The sequence below is a fragment of the Antedon bifida genome, chromosome 9 (assembly GCF_963402885.1).
Source record: "Antedon bifida chromosome 9, ecAntBifi1.1, whole genome shotgun sequence".
Classification (NCBI taxonomy): Eukaryota; Metazoa; Echinodermata; class Crinoidea; order Comatulida; family Antedonidae; genus Antedon; species Antedon bifida.
In genome coordinates this window covers 1692073-1708154 of record NC_136234.1, presented here as the reverse complement: position 1 = coordinate 1708154, position 16082 = coordinate 1692073, and the positions used below count along the sequence as shown (strand labels likewise).

Here is a 16082-nt window from a genome sequence, read left to right as displayed (position 1 = left end):
ATGTCCATGGGCACATCACATTTTTTTATATAAATTTTGATAGTGCAGGCAGAGCTTAAGATTTTTTTCTTTCAAATTTGAATTTGATCTTTCAAATTTGAATTTGATCTCCATAAATTTGTCCTTTGTGAAAATGTTATAAGTTTTGAAATTACATAAATATTTAAGAAAAATAAAACTATATTATTTCATGCTTTCTTCAAGTCTTTTCTGGACGGCCACTTCAAATTCAGCTATAAAATTCTTATCAATTTCGCCAAGTCGACGTAAAAACCGATCACGTTCCAATTGGTTCCATTCTTCAAACCAATTTGTAAAAAGTCGCATTTGACACATAAATATACTCGGAGGTTTGTCTTCAACTTTAAAAGATTCCATCGCGTCGAACAAAGTGGTTACGTCTGGTGGCACAGCTTTGTTGATCAAGTCTTTAAGAAAGTCTTCCTTGTGGAGTTTACTCCATGACGAGAACCAATGGTATATTGTACTTTGTTCATTTTCTACAACTGATTGTTCTGCCATTTTCATAACAATTTTGGTGTCAACATCATGTAAATAATTTCAAAGAACAGTTATAGACTAGTATCTTGGAACATCTTTAAAAAAAAGTATATAGTACTGTATTAAATAAATAATATATTATATAGGCAGTTTTTAATGTAGTATAGATATTACAGTATTATACAACACGGGGAGGCAGGCATATTATTGTTATTTTCTAGGACGAATCGACTTAGGTGAAATACAAGTTAGCTGAACAAACTATTCCTTCTTGCTTGTTGTGGGAGTGTGGCAAGGTCGGACAAATATGGGCCTAGCCTAACCATATTATTAGTGTTTTATATTTCTCAGGTAGTGAAAACAAGATACTTATATGTTTGATAAATCTAAACTAAATATACGTATAATTGTCTATAAAAATCATTCACATTTCAACCCGTAAAAATGAAAAACACTCACCAATCATTAATTCACGTCACTACTCGAGCTCCCAATGTAAATACATAATATATTCGATTGGTCAATATTGTTATAATGTCATGGGGCGGTGCTGGGGCGCTATTATTGTATTAAATATATTGTTGTGGGCCTGTTGTTGAGGAAAAAGGCGTTTTTATATCCGTTCCAAACTTTATCTATATAATATATATACCAAAATAATAATCTATACTCACAAACCAGTACAGTGAAATTAAACACAAACTTATCTCTAACTGACCAATCGAATACACTTATTTAAACTTTGACCTATCATAACAACATGGCTGCGCCCATGGTAGAAGTTGTTGTTGCGGATAAACGGGGTGAAATTAAACGCTTTACTTCTCAAACTGTTGGAGCACCTGTTAATTTAAAGGAATTAAGTGTGACTTTAAAGGATATTCAACAGAAAACAAATGCATATTTGACGGAACTTGTCGAAAAAGAGAAAGGAACATTCACTTCGCAATCGACTGCTAATGCCGACGGTATGTTGTTGATAAATGGCTAACCACTCACCCGTAGAGTGCCTTTGCAATCTCAAAATGAAGCCTAGCTCCATATAGCCTAGACTGGCGTGATGGCTGTGTGTGAAAATTGTTACGATTATTAGATTTTGGGCGAAAAGGGCTTAGCGTAGGCCAACCAGGCCATAACATAATATAATAGGCATTATATGATAATATTGTTATTAATTATACAGTATTATTATTAATGTATTTTTTTTAAATAATTTTATTTCACTACAGATGATATGGAGGAAGATGACGAGGAGGAAGAAAAGAATCAGGAACCAGCTCAGAAAAAGATAAAGACATGAAAACGATCGATGACTGCGCAGTATAGGAACAAAGTGTTGTTGTATTATAATACGACAAGCGAGACGAGATCACTGAATGTTATAGTACCTGTATTCATGATTTTTAAAAATTAATTTATAATGCAGGTGGATAAAAATTGATACTGCAGTTGGCAATATAAATACCGTCGATACATCTAGCGTGTGATATTAGCTATCGTAACTACGGAGGACAGTGACTAATTCAAGATGATGAATTATAATGTAGACCTACATTAAGCCCTAATTTAATAAGCACAATATAGAACGTTCATATATGTTAATTTGTGATAAAGATACTAACAACATCACGACCGCCTTTAGAATGATTGCATATTGTTTTAATTGTTGTATGCTTAAATGGAAACAAATACAAATACATACCGTACCACCATTGTGGGTTATTTTGAATGAATAATGATATTTAAATGAATTATATTCTTATCCTAAAACGATAGTCGTCGTTAAACATCGTGTGACTCACTTGTTTTTGCTCGTACATCAGTGTGCACTATGGGACCGGACCATCTCCCAATATAACCCCTCATGCATAAGCCTGAGTGAGTGAGTGAGTGAGTGAGTGAGTGGCCGAGCGGTCAAGACAGGGGAACCGCATAATACATATCCATAATATCGACAAGGGTTCGAGCCTCAAACGATTCTTAAAGACCATACAGTTTTTTTTCCGAAACAAGATCCCACCTTAAAAGTTCTTCTTTGACACGCCCCCTCTTAGCACATACAGTACTTCTTGTTCACGTTGTAGGCGCGCTAACTTTACCGAATCTAGAAACTAAAATATGATCCCATTAGGTCTATATACGACCAATTTCTTTATACTGCATGTACATACTAATATAGGCCATAGGACTATAAGTATAACGTATATACGATTGAATATTTCGACATCGAATCAACCTTTGCTATTGACGCTGCAGATTTGCGCGCCTTTTAGTGTGAGAAACGGCAGGTGCTACAATACACAATCATCGCATTATCGATAAATTCGCTTTCGTTTGCATTCAATTGCGCATTTCCTCCATGTCTCAACAGAATGATATAACGGCACAATTCGAAGTACTTATAATAAAATATGTCTTTGATTTGTAAGCGGTGAAGCGATAGTAACATGCATATATCAATAAGGAACCACATGCAGACTCTATTGAATTGTTTTAAATAGTTTAATCCCGTGTAAACACACTTCTTTCAATATACGAAATCAAGCGAATGTTATATTCACATTGTAGGCTAAATCCAAAAGATTGCATCTAAAGGGGTAAGTTTGGCTTAGTGGAAATGTATTTGTTAATTAGTGTTTTGTACATTTTAGGTTTACTGTTTTATCAGTGTTTTATGTGCGTTATAATTCATTTTGAAGGATGGGCACAGGCCGATGTTTAGAATATTAGTAGGCCTAGATATTTATAAAGCGCTTTCCAACTTGGATTCCATCAGTGGTGTATACCGGAGACCCGCGGTTGCGTCATGTTCACCAGGAAGAACAAGTCTTCAACACCTTATTGAAGTTACGATTTGAGGGGAAATTCCAAAACTTAAGGGGCTGCAGGCCGTAGATTGAAGGGGGTCATTAGGGCCGTCTATAATAATAATGTTTCGTAGATGGAGTAGGAGTACTATCAAGAACTAAACCAGATACTGCATGTACGATAGGCCCATGCACTTCTTAACCGCATCCTCAACACAGACCTATACTGTACCACATAAACGACATTTTGTAGGAGTCACAAATAACTACAGTAATGCTCTAAAAACGGCTCATAGACACAGATATGCTGTACCAAAAATGTATGTCTACGGATAAAACATCATGATTGAAGGATACAAATTTAAAGATATTTTTTTTAATTCTATTTCATCATCACCCTGAAGTGACCATACGTCACCATTAACAGGGTTGAAAGACATAAAATATAATATACTGTACAAAAAATCAACAAATAACAAGACAACATTTAGATATTACTGACATTAGACAAAACCTTATGACGGAAACAAGCAAGCGAATAAAAAAAGAACAGAACCATCAACTTTACACAGTGAGTGGTATAAATTAGGCAGACGATTAACAAATCCATTTTTATTAATATTTACCCTCCCCCTTGATATAGAAAATAAAACCGGATTACGCAATTGATATTGTGGAAAGTAAATAGGAAAGTACTATTTGTCTATGTATAACGGGATAACAACTAAATTAATTTAAAATGCGATATAGGCCTAATAATATTGTAATAATAATATTATAATTATTTTAAAATCAATATTTTTCAATAGGCCTTACTTATACTAGAACAATGGCTCAGGAAGGCATCCGTAAAAAGGAATTGCGAAAGTCAAATCAAAACGAATGCGTTGAGAAAATCATGGCAGAAGGTGAAAATAAAGATTCCATTGTAGCATTGAAAGACAGGCTTAAGGTAGGCTAACAGACTTAAGGTAGCTTACTTAAGGTAGGCCAACAGGCTTAATGTAGGCTAGGCTTAAGGTAGGCCAACAGGCTTAAGGTAGGCTAACATGCAATGCAGATCATTCATACATATAGCTATGTTGTATATCTTACAGACCATTGTCGATTAAAATACTATTCAACTATGAAAATGATAAATAAAATCTTTTGACACTGATTTAGTCTGGTTCTGTGTCTGCCTCATCTAATGCACACATAACTTGGGCCTATCATAAATATTTAGCCTATAAATGTAATTAAAAATATCTCGCAAAAAGCAAAGTCAAATTTACAAAATGATTCCAGGAACAAAATATCTATATATTAGTAAAAATATTTAATTTCTTTTCAGATGTTGAATATGATGTTTAATGATTGCCGGGAGATTTATACAAAACGAGAAAAGCGCCGACAGAGTCTACAGTACGAGAAGAAGATTCATTGGTATTGTAACATAGTGACACAAATATCCATAGGTTTTATTTTCGTTTGCTGGATTATACAGGCAATGTTGTCATGGCGACATAATACAAATGAATAAATGATGCTTTGATTGACTTTTTAAACATGAAAACTGTAAAAGTACCATCATAAATGTTTTTAACTATGAGTCGCGCCGCCTAAATGTATGTTACGACTGTTCTGAAGATATCAATTAAGCAAAATATTCATGCATTCAGCTGGACTGGAATATGAAAAATAAAATGGACAGAATCATATTATGCTTTAGATTTCACTTTATGTCTACCCGCCGTGGAAGTAATAAATAACGAATTTGGTTTCGACGACATTGTCATCAATATATTCGACCTCTTTAACGATCACCTTATGCTAATAAACCTCCCACAGGCAGGGCCTAAACTAGCATCAAATATCACATATTTCTGGCTTAACAACCGCTCACATAAGCGTGTAATGTTCATAAGTTTTCTGCTTAGCTGAACGCCTGTGCGACCCGTGAATTTCTACATAATGTCTTGGCATAGACTTGACCTAGGCTCACCGGACTTCGTACATGATATTCTAAAGGTAAATTCGATATTACATTTACATTGCATGTAATTAAAGGTTTAGATTAAAGCATGATTAAAGTTTAGTTGATAAAACATTGGTTGATATTTTTAGATCACATCTAGTCTTTACTGTGTCTAGTGTCTGTCTCGTTGTTGCCTTGAAGTTGCACCTAGGGAGTTTTTAGTCCGATAGATATTAAAAGCAATTTGTTGCAAAATCTAATTTTAATATTTATTTATTACGGCGAATTATCATCATAGGGCAATCTTTCTTTCTTATTCTTTCCAAACCGGAAATCACATTTTGCTCTGGGTAACGTTTTAGCACAACCATGGTTAAAACACGTCATAACATTGACCTATTACGTCACATTGGAATCTTTGTGACGTCTCTAATAAGAACTTGAATTGACCTTTTACTCTCCTGGCTCCTGTAAGCATACAGTATAGGTATTTGTATTATGGTTTGGACAGGAAATTAACAAATACATAATAATAGTCTATCGACAAAGTGACATAAATATAGGCCAAAGTGCGTTTTTAATCAATTAAGTTCTTTTATAACACATAAAAAATCCAAGACTATGTAGTATGTTAGTATAGTAACTAATCAAGTAGGGGATGGGGTAATTGATATAACAATTAGGCCTATATTACATTTTTTTAAATTGTTGATTTAAGTTAAAGAAGAAAGAAAAAACGAAGCAAGAAATCTACGAAAGAGTAACTAATGAACCAGAATACAAAGATAAGAAACGAGAATTAGAAGAAGAAACGGACCGGTTACGACAGAAGATTCAAGATATTAAATCACTGAACTTAAAAACCGCGGCGAAACATTGGCAAGATGTGCGTACGTTTGCTGAAAACACAACACTTGTATTATGGTTGGTAATATTACTGCTGCACGCCTGCAGGATTGTTGTTGTTGTTCTTTTTCCTGAATTGGTCTTGGAATGTGTTTTAGACGAAGGAACGTTTGAGCCGAGTCGATTTGGAACAAACTTCTACCTGTCGTGGTCGATATTGTTCGGTGAATATCCATGTTTACCAGTGTATATGGACTGCACAGCTATCCATGACTAAACTAAACCGAAAACCAATACTGGTTATCATCTATACGTAGTTTAAAATATGCATAAAACGTTTGACGCGCAGCTGTATAGAGTTTGCTATGGAAGGACATTTTAGGTTTAACTGAACTACCTGAAGTGTCAACTCAAAATTAGCATTTCCATTTTACATGGTCCGCAATAAAACTAAGACTTTTTAATGGTTCGTTTGTAGAGTGAATAATTGATTTCGTTTCTGTTAAACAGTAGGATTGTTTCAAAATTATTCCAATGCAGTAACTATACATTGTTACTACCTACAAAAACGTCTGCCTATAGTTTGTTTGAAGTATATGTTTTCAGTCACTATGTAAAAACTACAGGTTAAAGAGTAAACGTGTATTGTCTTTTTTTATGTTAGTCCATCAGTAGGCATTTCGATGTTTGGCTGAAAATACGAGCTCATTTATTATACGTATGGAACGCCGTATGTGGCAAAATATAATTTTTTTTTACTAATTTCGGTGTAGAACTTAGACTGTAGTTACAGAGAGAACGAAATAAATTGTCTGTAGCATACCTTTTGTAAGTCGGTCTGTAGCATACCTTTTGTAAGTCGGTCTGTAGCATACCTTTTGTAAGCCAGTCTCTTCTCAATCGATATCAGGACTCCACACTAGTCTTGACAATTTATCAAATAGTATTATCGCAACCACTCAGATTGCATTCTCTCCCTCCTTCCAAGACCGAAGTCTTGGAGGAACGTTCATCAATGAGCAAGGTCATTCCAGATGGAATTCTCAAGCCCCGCTTCGCGCTCAGAAGAGAATACTTACACTCGTCCTCGTGGGTTTGCGATTTCATCAACTTTATTCGTTTCTCCGTGAAACAAACTATAGAAATGATCCCTAAAAGTATGATCTTAGTTGGAATTGCGCTTTTGATCACTCTTATGTTACAATACATTTTACACCAAAGTAGTGTCATTATGGATTTCTTAACACTGTATACATGTATGTGTGCTGAAAAACAATCTTACATAGTTTAAATAAAAGGTATATTTTTTATTTCAAAAATGATTAAACTAATATTAATTTCTGTACCCAGAATTTAAAAATCAGACTCAATTTAATTATTCACGGAATTAGAGTGACTTACAGGTACTCTAACAATAGGACATTTCGTGAAAGTCAGTAACAAACCTATTGTTTTAGGTACAGTTACACAAATTACGATTGTTCATCTTTGATATGTTATTTTAACTTAGACCTATTTAAAATATAGAAATAATACATTTTCATCCATTTATAAAATCTTGAATTGTTATGTGATATTATCGATGTTCGAGTCATAAAAAGTTCTTCACACGTCCAACACTAACTATTCTGTTCTATAAACCATGGTTTTTGTGTCGGATGGCGCCCCGTATCGTGTCACAGATTTTTATACCGCTCTCTCATTTAGCCGTATTAACAGACAAATTCAATCGGTGGTGTCAACTTTTCTTTTTGGCATATTCTACAAAAGTCCACATTTGCTGCTGTTTGCCAGCGATACATTTATCTATAATAACATCTGTATTGTGTCTTGCTAAACACAACTCATATCTTCTGTATGATATAACATGATTTGTCTGGAAATAAAAGAAAAGGAGAAATGCTTTATATAGGCCTACAATACAGCCGTATGCGCGCACATTACTAAGTCAAGGTTCTGACTGCAAGTCCAAATAATAATAATGTTCATTTATGTCTACAAAATATTTTACATATATACATATTTCATAGGATATACTAGACTTGCCCCAAGTCTGTATTTTTTTTATGTTAGTCCACCAGTCAAGGTTTCGATTTTTGTCTGAAAATACAGGAGTTTACAAGCTCAAGTAGTATACGTATGAAACGCCATATGTGTCAAAATATTTATCTTTTTACTAATATAAAGTCAAAACTCCGTCTGGAACCCAGACTATGGATATACATACCTGGTCAATATCCCAATCACGAATGACGTCATCACTTTCACACGAGCAAAGTTTTATAAATACTCTATTTGCACATAAACAGTCCCCGTTCACACGTATATCTCCTTTGGTAGAAAGATGAAACAACTGTGAAATGTCAAAAGAAAGTAATCTGTTGAAATACCAGAGCATTGTTTAACTGAGGAGATTTCCCGAATGATCGAAATCAAAACGGTACTGGGTTTGGTCTACTACCGTTCCTGCTCCCAAAAGTCATCCATTCGGAAATGTACAAGATCATTACATCCAAATATTTACCAAACTATTCACACTAATATAATCAAACATCGTATACTCTATCTCTAACTAAAGCCGAAGTATATAGTCATGTCTATTAGTCACCACGGATAGACTTTCTTCATCAGTGCTTCTATGAATGGATGACTTTTGGGAGCAGAAACGCTAGTAGACCCCCAGTACCGTTTTGATTTCAATCATTCGGGAAATCTCTCCATAACTATGAGTAAAAACACAGAAGAACAACATCTGATGATGATGGTGGACTTACTTGATTGCCTCCTTGCCCGTGGCATTTGTACACGCCCACTTGCCCACCAGTTGTACCAGGTTGAATTCCTCTCGTGTCCATACATATATGATTTGTATCAAAGGTTCGAATCTAACAGACAAAATCACTCATTCATCAGACAATCTTATATTAACAGGGGCTTTGGTGAAATATTTCGTCAACTAAGCAAACCCACTCAATAAAGACTTACCATGTAATAGCTAGAGCAGTACGTGAATCTTAAAGTTTATGATGAGAAATGTGCATTTACTTACCTCTCCGCTTTGCAGAAGTAGAGGTGGCAACGGGAAGTGCTTTACGAGATCACTCGCAATGTTTTCTAAAAACCATCTAAACGAGTTACACTTATGCGAAGCGCGAAACTGTAATTGTTTTGTTAAATCTCCGAGTTTTATACTCGGACTGTACAGATACGATTTTCTTGAATAAAAGTACTGTTTGTAACCATCCATCCATACCTCAGCTACTCTTGCAAAATTCTGAACAAAAACAGGTTTAATTTTAATTTCAATTTTTTATTTGATTATGTTTTTCCTTTGTAATGTATTATATGATCAAATAAAAAAAAAAAAAAAAAAAAAGGTTATAGTTCGTAATAAAAACATAAACTGTTCACAGACAACGTATCAGGCGGTCAAAACCATATACAGAATTTAAAAACCTTAATAATCAAATCAAGCCTACCTTATCTTGTATCAACTGAAGTGTACCTTTTGGAAAGCTGTACGGAGGGCGTCCGTCGACTCGATACGCATGCGCAACTCTTGAACATGGAACCCATACCAATGAACCACCACACATCCATACCTGGGTAATTAAAATATACATAATGTAAAATTAATAAGTTATGGTTGTTATTCTCTATTCTATTGTTTCCTTCTCCACCTCAAAATCCGAGCTGGTTGTAGCCGATATTTCATACCAACGACAAGCTTGTTGCCAAAATCAAGGTTTGAAAACCTTATCTTTCCATTTTCGATTTGTTTTGAGTTGACCAGGCAGACCATGGACAACACAGATACTTCAGCATACCTTAAATGATAGTTCGTAATTCTCTCCACCCCACATTTCCAAGCCATCATCGAAGGCGCCGAGTTCAAAAAAGTATTTCTTATCGATGGCAAACACACCGCCAGCAAGTACCGGTGACCTAGGCATTCAGAAAAAAAAACATGATTAATAATTAATTCAGCTATTTCAATAACGTTCAAATTAGCTTAGTTATCAATCTGAAACGGTAATATTCTGGTGCGATCTGTATTCAAAATAGTACGATTAGGCAAACCAGTTTTAAACAAAAATATAGAATAGAAGTTTTTCGAAATAATCAGTACAATACACCAGTCAGTCTTACATACCTGTATGGTTCTGTGGCATAACGTCTGGAAACCATGTCACGCATTGGTAGCCCACCAACTCGTTTATAGTCCAAACTCCAGTCGAACATTCCTCTTGCCAGCGCTCCTTGGGATTGTGGGTAAATCGTAAAATTGAGGCTGTCAATGATGTCAAGTATTGGTACGGCGACTGTTGTCCTTTGGATTAAAAACATTACATAGAGTAAACTTAATCCCAGTCTTGGAAGTAAGAACAGACAGTAAACGGTTGTTCAGAAACGCGTTTTGCTGAAATATGACGTTTTAGGACCAAAATGTACAAACCTGTTTGTCTTAATGATAGTCATAAGCGGCGGGAGCCAGTTCAGCCCGACCTCGCAATGAGAATCAAGAAAGATTATCGTCTGCCCAGTTGCCATCTGAGCGCCTAGAACGCGGGAAGCGATGATTCCTCTACGTTTGGTGTTTCTCAATAGTTTAACCAGACGATGGTACTGTGGTTTAGTGATTTCAGTAAATAACGAGGAATGTAAGTGCTCTGTAACAAAGTAGGCCTATATTATTTACCAAATTAATTTGAAACCTGTTAATTTACCATGATGTTATCATGTTAAATTATGAGCTTCTTCAGTTCATCTGGAATGAAATTTGCTTAAATTCGAAGAATCGAGTTGATATTTTTTGTATAGTTCAAAACAACAGTGCTTCAGGATGCGGAAACAAAGAAAACGTCATAAAACAGGTTTGGAGTTGATTACAATTACATTACATTAAAATCAAGTAGCTTACCCATTGTACTCGCATCGTCGATAAGAATTATTTCTCGGAGAAACACTGGAGGAGTGCGGTTGATGACACTGTGGATTGTCCGTAATAACGTCGACCAGCCTTCATTGTGAAATGCAATGATAACGCTTGCGTTGGGCAACTGAGACGGGTAGTGCCAATGTTTACACCTAAAAATTAGTAAATAAGAAATAGAATATACCATAATGCGAAATTCTATGCTAATGATGTGGAAGAAAGAGAAATAGACGAATACAGAAGATAAGCAAGAGTCGATACTAATAACGATGACGATAACGATGACAATAACGATGACAATAACGACGACGATAACGACGACGATAACGACGACGATAACGACGACGATAACGATGACGATAACGATGACGATAACGATGACGATAACGATGACAATAACGATGACAATAAAGATGACGATAATGATAACGATGACAATAAAAATATAAAAAAAATAGAATAGAAGAGAAAAGGAATAAAAGTACACACTTACTCCTGTTTTCGTAAATCCGGGATCGTTCTATTATAACTAATTTTATCACTACTGTATTGGTTGATACTGTACTTCATCACACTCTTTTCGATTTCATTCTTTTCCCATGGTTCATGTTTTACTGCTCGTCCATTTTCCCCTTGTCCTTGCGTAGTAGGCCCGAATTGACTTGGTTCGTAATTACCCCACATCGGTCGGATCACTGCTCCGCCTAACACATGGTACTCAGTGTCGCTGATCCATTGCAGTAACCACACAGCCATTCCAATGTATGTATTGTAGTCCTTCAAGGCAATGGATAGAGGGTTTAAGTCTTTCCATACGAGGAAATTAACGATGTCCTAAACGGCGCCCCGTAGTTAAATTATTTTGTTTTTTAAAGCATGAGTGGTAGGCTATAGGAATGCTTATCATGAAAAATAATATTCACAGGGGTTTTAATACGCAATTGAATAGTCTTTATAACTTATAAAGCTATAGGCTTTAAGCTTGGTTTCCATTGGGCGCGCAACGTAAGTGAGTTGAGCAATCAGAATTCCGATATTAAATCCATCGCGTCATGATTGGTCAAATTCCTTGCGGTTACGCGCTTACGTCATTGCATTGCGTCCAATGAGAAGCAAGCTTAAAACCTGTAGGTAACTGTAGGCAGTGTTATGGTTATAAGAATTGAATTCACAACTATATATACATATATATATATATATATATATATATATATAAATCCAAAGGCAAATTACTGAAAAAAATGACAATGCTGTGGGTATCAGTAGCTGGATCTCAATGGAGATACAAATAAAAAAGCGAAAAGCTAAATCAATATAAATATAAACTTCATATATATGAATGAATAAAATAAAGGTATTAAAATGAAACGAGTTTCTTTTCATCACAAAAGAAGTAATTTGAAATCGAAATGCTATTTACATATGATAAAGCAACATACATTTGGTGACGTAAAACTCCCGAGGGAACAGGACCTTCGTCAAATCCCAGCTGCTATTTATCTTAAAATATTATGATGTAGAACCGTATTTCCCATGAGAATTTGACTGTGCAGTAAATTAATGTTGTATATGTTGCCATGGGAACCAAGAATGTTATAGGCCTACAGTACACCGTATTGTAATACAGCAGAACGTTTTGGCCTGTTGATTTTGAAAAAAAAATAATTAAAGAGGAATTCTAATAAATGTTTAATATATAATGTATAAATACTGTATAATAGTTTGTAATAATAATAATGCGCTGCTCTCACAGCATTCATTTGGTCCAATAAACATATCGGAAATTCGTTTTTTGTACACTATTTAAAGAACGAATAAATATATGAGAACATTATACACACCATACAAATTACACATAAAGGTTATACACAATAAATTACTTAAACAGAACCAAATTATCTAGTAACGGTGTTGTTGAAACTGTAATTGACTTAGGGATAAATTATTTGGAGTAACGGGTTGTTCGCACACGGTGGGATTGAAATCGGATTAATGATGGAAGAAAATTATATTCTTTGAAGAGGGGATGAGAAGGTTGTGATAGGATACGCTTTACCATAGAGATCACAGTTTGTCATAGGTAGATGTCATATCATCTATGGTCATTGCAGTAATCATACACGCCCTTATGTTTATTTTATTTAATAATGCATAGTCTTTTTGACTTAAACTTAAGTCAACCGAATTGATGATATTCCTCAAACTTTCTCGATGAAAAGTTACCAGAATGATCAATTTGAAACAGCACCCATTTCCTTCAATATATTTTACACAACTTTAACTATTAATACTATAAACAATGTACAAAAATAGTTATGACGTACTCGCAACGCACGTAATTTGACCAATCACAATCGATAAATGATCCGGCCTGTCGATTGTGATTGGTCAATAAATACTTTTGATGCACGTACGTTTTTGCGTTGCGTCCTGGTGGGAACCATTTAGAAATTCACCATACTGGTTCCGAACCTGTTGCAGTTCACCGATAATCTACACACTCGTTTAAAAACCATTAAATGGTTAAATACGTAGGGTGGTTCACATACTCACAGATATGGTGAATAATCTATTGTTTTAAGTAGGCCTACATACCTGTTGATACGCGTGTCGAATCTTCCCCCTCCGTGGGATGGACCGGTTAAGTATCGTCAAAAATACGAAGATGGTAACGAAGCAGAAAGCCGTTCGTCCGCGTCGTAGAAATCGAAACCTCATTGTTTCTCCGTCGCTTCTGATGCCATCACGTTGATACTATCCAAAAAAGATACAAATGGTCATCAAAATGCAATTATCGAAGGTGATCTATAACTGTAGGTATAGATGATCATGATCCATGTACTTGACTCTTGTTTGGCCGAACGACTCCCCTGTGATTTACTACGATGAACTTTACTTCCAGCCTGAAAAGACAGAAGATACATTTAAATACTGCGAAAGTTCAGATAAATAACAATAATACTACTCCAAATGTATGTTAAGTATATTGCCTATTGGTGATAGTTGGCTATTTGTTCAGGGTAATATTTAATCGTCTGGACGTGATAAACTCTGCACACACAGAAAGCAACAAACAATGTAGGCCTACAGATAGTAACTGTTTTCAGTCACCGTTATAATGTAGATCAAATTGAAAAGGAAATTAGTAGGCCTAGCTTTAATCTGATAAAAAAAAACTACTATAGGCCTACTCTTTTTTTTCTCAACAGGAAATTAAATAGCTTTATAGGATGAAAATTCAATCCAGGTTTTATCATTTCATATGTGGTGTTTAATTGTTAACAAAATTCCTGGTACAGCAAAGGCTATCACGATAGTATTTCTGTCTCACAGAGTCTGGATTGAACCACGACTCCATGAGTAGCAGGCAAGTATATGCAACTGTGCCACTCTATTTGCGTGAAGATATTTTGTCAGATGTTGTTGGTAAGGAAGACGCGTGCGCGTGATCTGACAATGAAACCCCAATGAAAATCGTTATATCACACATTACACTTTTCAGTTATTATTATATAAATCGGCTTTTATAAGATAATGATATTAGGTCCTCTAAATGTACGAACACCTACCTTCAAACTTAATTATCGACGCGGCAGATATACAGACGTGAGCTGAGTTCGATCGAAATTGAATTCCGCCTGAAATAAATACCTGAATTTCAATCAACAAATCGAATGACTACCTTCTCGTTATTAATAAGTAAACAATGATTATTTGCTTGGTGCTAGATCTGGATAAGGGTTAGGCCTAAAGTGACAACTTCATCAGCGATAGCGTGCTTGAATCCCATCTTAAGACGGCTTGAACCGTCTGTCAACCGTGTACGGTAACAAAAGGTAACAGCTTACGGCACGTAGCTTTTGTATGCTATAATCGCCTATTACCACCTTCAACCCTAAAACCAATTGATAAAAAAGGTTATAAAAATAATTGAGATGAAAAGAACACATTGCTTAAAGACTCTATAGAAAGAATGGTACGGGTTATTAGATACGTGTAATGAACCGTTAGGCTTTGTTATAGTTTGTCTGAAGAATTGTTGCAAAACAGGTGCTGAACGATAAATTATCATAAGAATAATATTAACATACTATAATACTCAATACTAAAACAGTTTGTGCCCAAAAGGTTTTCGACGAAGTGACAGTTCGCACAGCGCACACGTGTACATTAACAATACGGTAAAGAGGTATCGTTATTATTATATTCCCAAACCCACACCTTCTCATTGCCCTCGTCGTTATCCCATGACTCCCAATAAATATGGGGTACGCCGTTCTGATAGCTCTTGTATCCGCCACTCTTCGTCGACTTTCTCTCAAATATAATTAATAGAAGGTCATCCGAGTGCTATGATTGAACATTAATCGGACAACATAAATTCCTAGTTTATGTTACCATAACTACCATCCAAACACTTACATACCAAACTTGCCAACGCGTCATCACATCGGATCGAATAACGCAAGATGCGTCACAGGACAGCCAAAGACACCGCCGTAGAAAAACCTGACTTAGAATGCCCAGCTAATAAAGTTAACATTTTAATGTGTGAAAAGAGCACTCTCACAGATTTGCATCAAGGTTATGCGGCATGTTCAGTATACATTTTCTGTAGGAAGAGGGGACAGTTTCGTACATCACATAGTTTGTTTTGACGAAAGACAAAACGTTACCATCACGCATTGCGGAAAAGTCATATTTATTGCGAGCTAAACGTAGAAATGAAAATATACGCATATTTCTGGTTGAATATGACATGCATGTTTAGTCATCTTAGTTGTTCTTCAAACACACAATGATACAAGCTATCTCATTATTTTGTCTAAAACAATTCATCTCGTGTATATCTAAACAACCGTCTTAATAAGTCTAAAAGAAAAGAAAGTAAATCCAGTAGGCCTACAAATCGGGACACGAGTTCTATCTTATTGGTTCTTACCTTGTTAGCTGCTTGATGACGACGGTGTCACTGCAACTTCTTTCATTACTGGCCTTACTAATGACGAGTTGTAATACAAGATCGTTAGATATC

At 35.4% G+C, this 16082-nt stretch overlaps 2 protein-coding genes, 1 long non-coding RNA gene and 1 other non-coding gene across 5 annotated transcripts; 2 read left to right on the top strand and 2 right to left on the bottom strand.

Annotated features, from left to right (window-relative positions):
* The first annotated feature begins 1227 nt into the window (after nt 1-1227).
* Nucleotides 1228-2276, top strand: LOC144852803 (uncharacterized). Its single transcript, XR_013614337.1, has 2 exons — nt 1228-1469; nt 1731-2276. It is a non-coding gene; the product is annotated as an uncharacterized LOC144852803 (long non-coding RNA).
* Nucleotides 2277-2867: 591 nt separating this feature from the next.
* Nucleotides 2868-6685, top strand: LOC144851917 (uncharacterized). The gene is made up of 4 exons (XM_078709578.1): nt 2868-3098; nt 4118-4260; nt 4642-5318; nt 5984-6685. The coding sequence occupies exons 3-4, from the start codon at nt 5262-5264 to the stop codon at nt 6386-6388; spliced, it is 462 nt and encodes a 153-aa protein (XP_078565704.1). The 5' UTR covers nt 2868-3098; nt 4118-4260; nt 4642-5261; the 3' UTR covers nt 6389-6685.
* Nucleotides 6686-7065: 380 nt separating this feature from the next.
* LOC144853045 (small nucleolar RNA U3) lies at nt 7066-7278 on the bottom strand. Its single transcript, XR_013614363.1, has one exon. It is a non-coding gene; the product is annotated as a small nucleolar RNA U3 (small nucleolar RNA).
* Nucleotides 7279-7371: 93 nt separating this feature from the next.
* LOC144851727 (N-acetylgalactosaminyltransferase 7-like) lies at nt 7372-16082 on the bottom strand. Of its 2 annotated transcripts, none has more exons than XM_078709321.1 (13): nt 15990-16082; nt 14617-14942; nt 13643-13950; nt 11541-11824; nt 11033-11199; nt 10568-10781; nt 10265-10441; nt 9939-10056; nt 9591-9713; nt 9161-9385; nt 8886-8996; nt 8339-8464; nt 7372-7987 (listed from the first exon to the last, which is right to left on the bottom strand). In XM_078709321.1, exons 3-13 carry the CDS (start codon nt 13763-13765, stop codon nt 7850-7852), a joined length of 1806 nt encoding a protein of 601 aa, XP_078565447.1. In that variant the 5' UTR covers nt 13766-13950; nt 14617-14942; nt 15990-16082; the 3' UTR covers nt 7372-7849. The 2 variants fall into 2 exon arrangements, with proteins under 2 accessions (XP_078565447.1, XP_078565448.1); XM_078709322.1 differs by lacking the exon at nt 15990-16082 and adding an exon at nt 15042-15061 and having other exon boundaries at nt 14617-14685.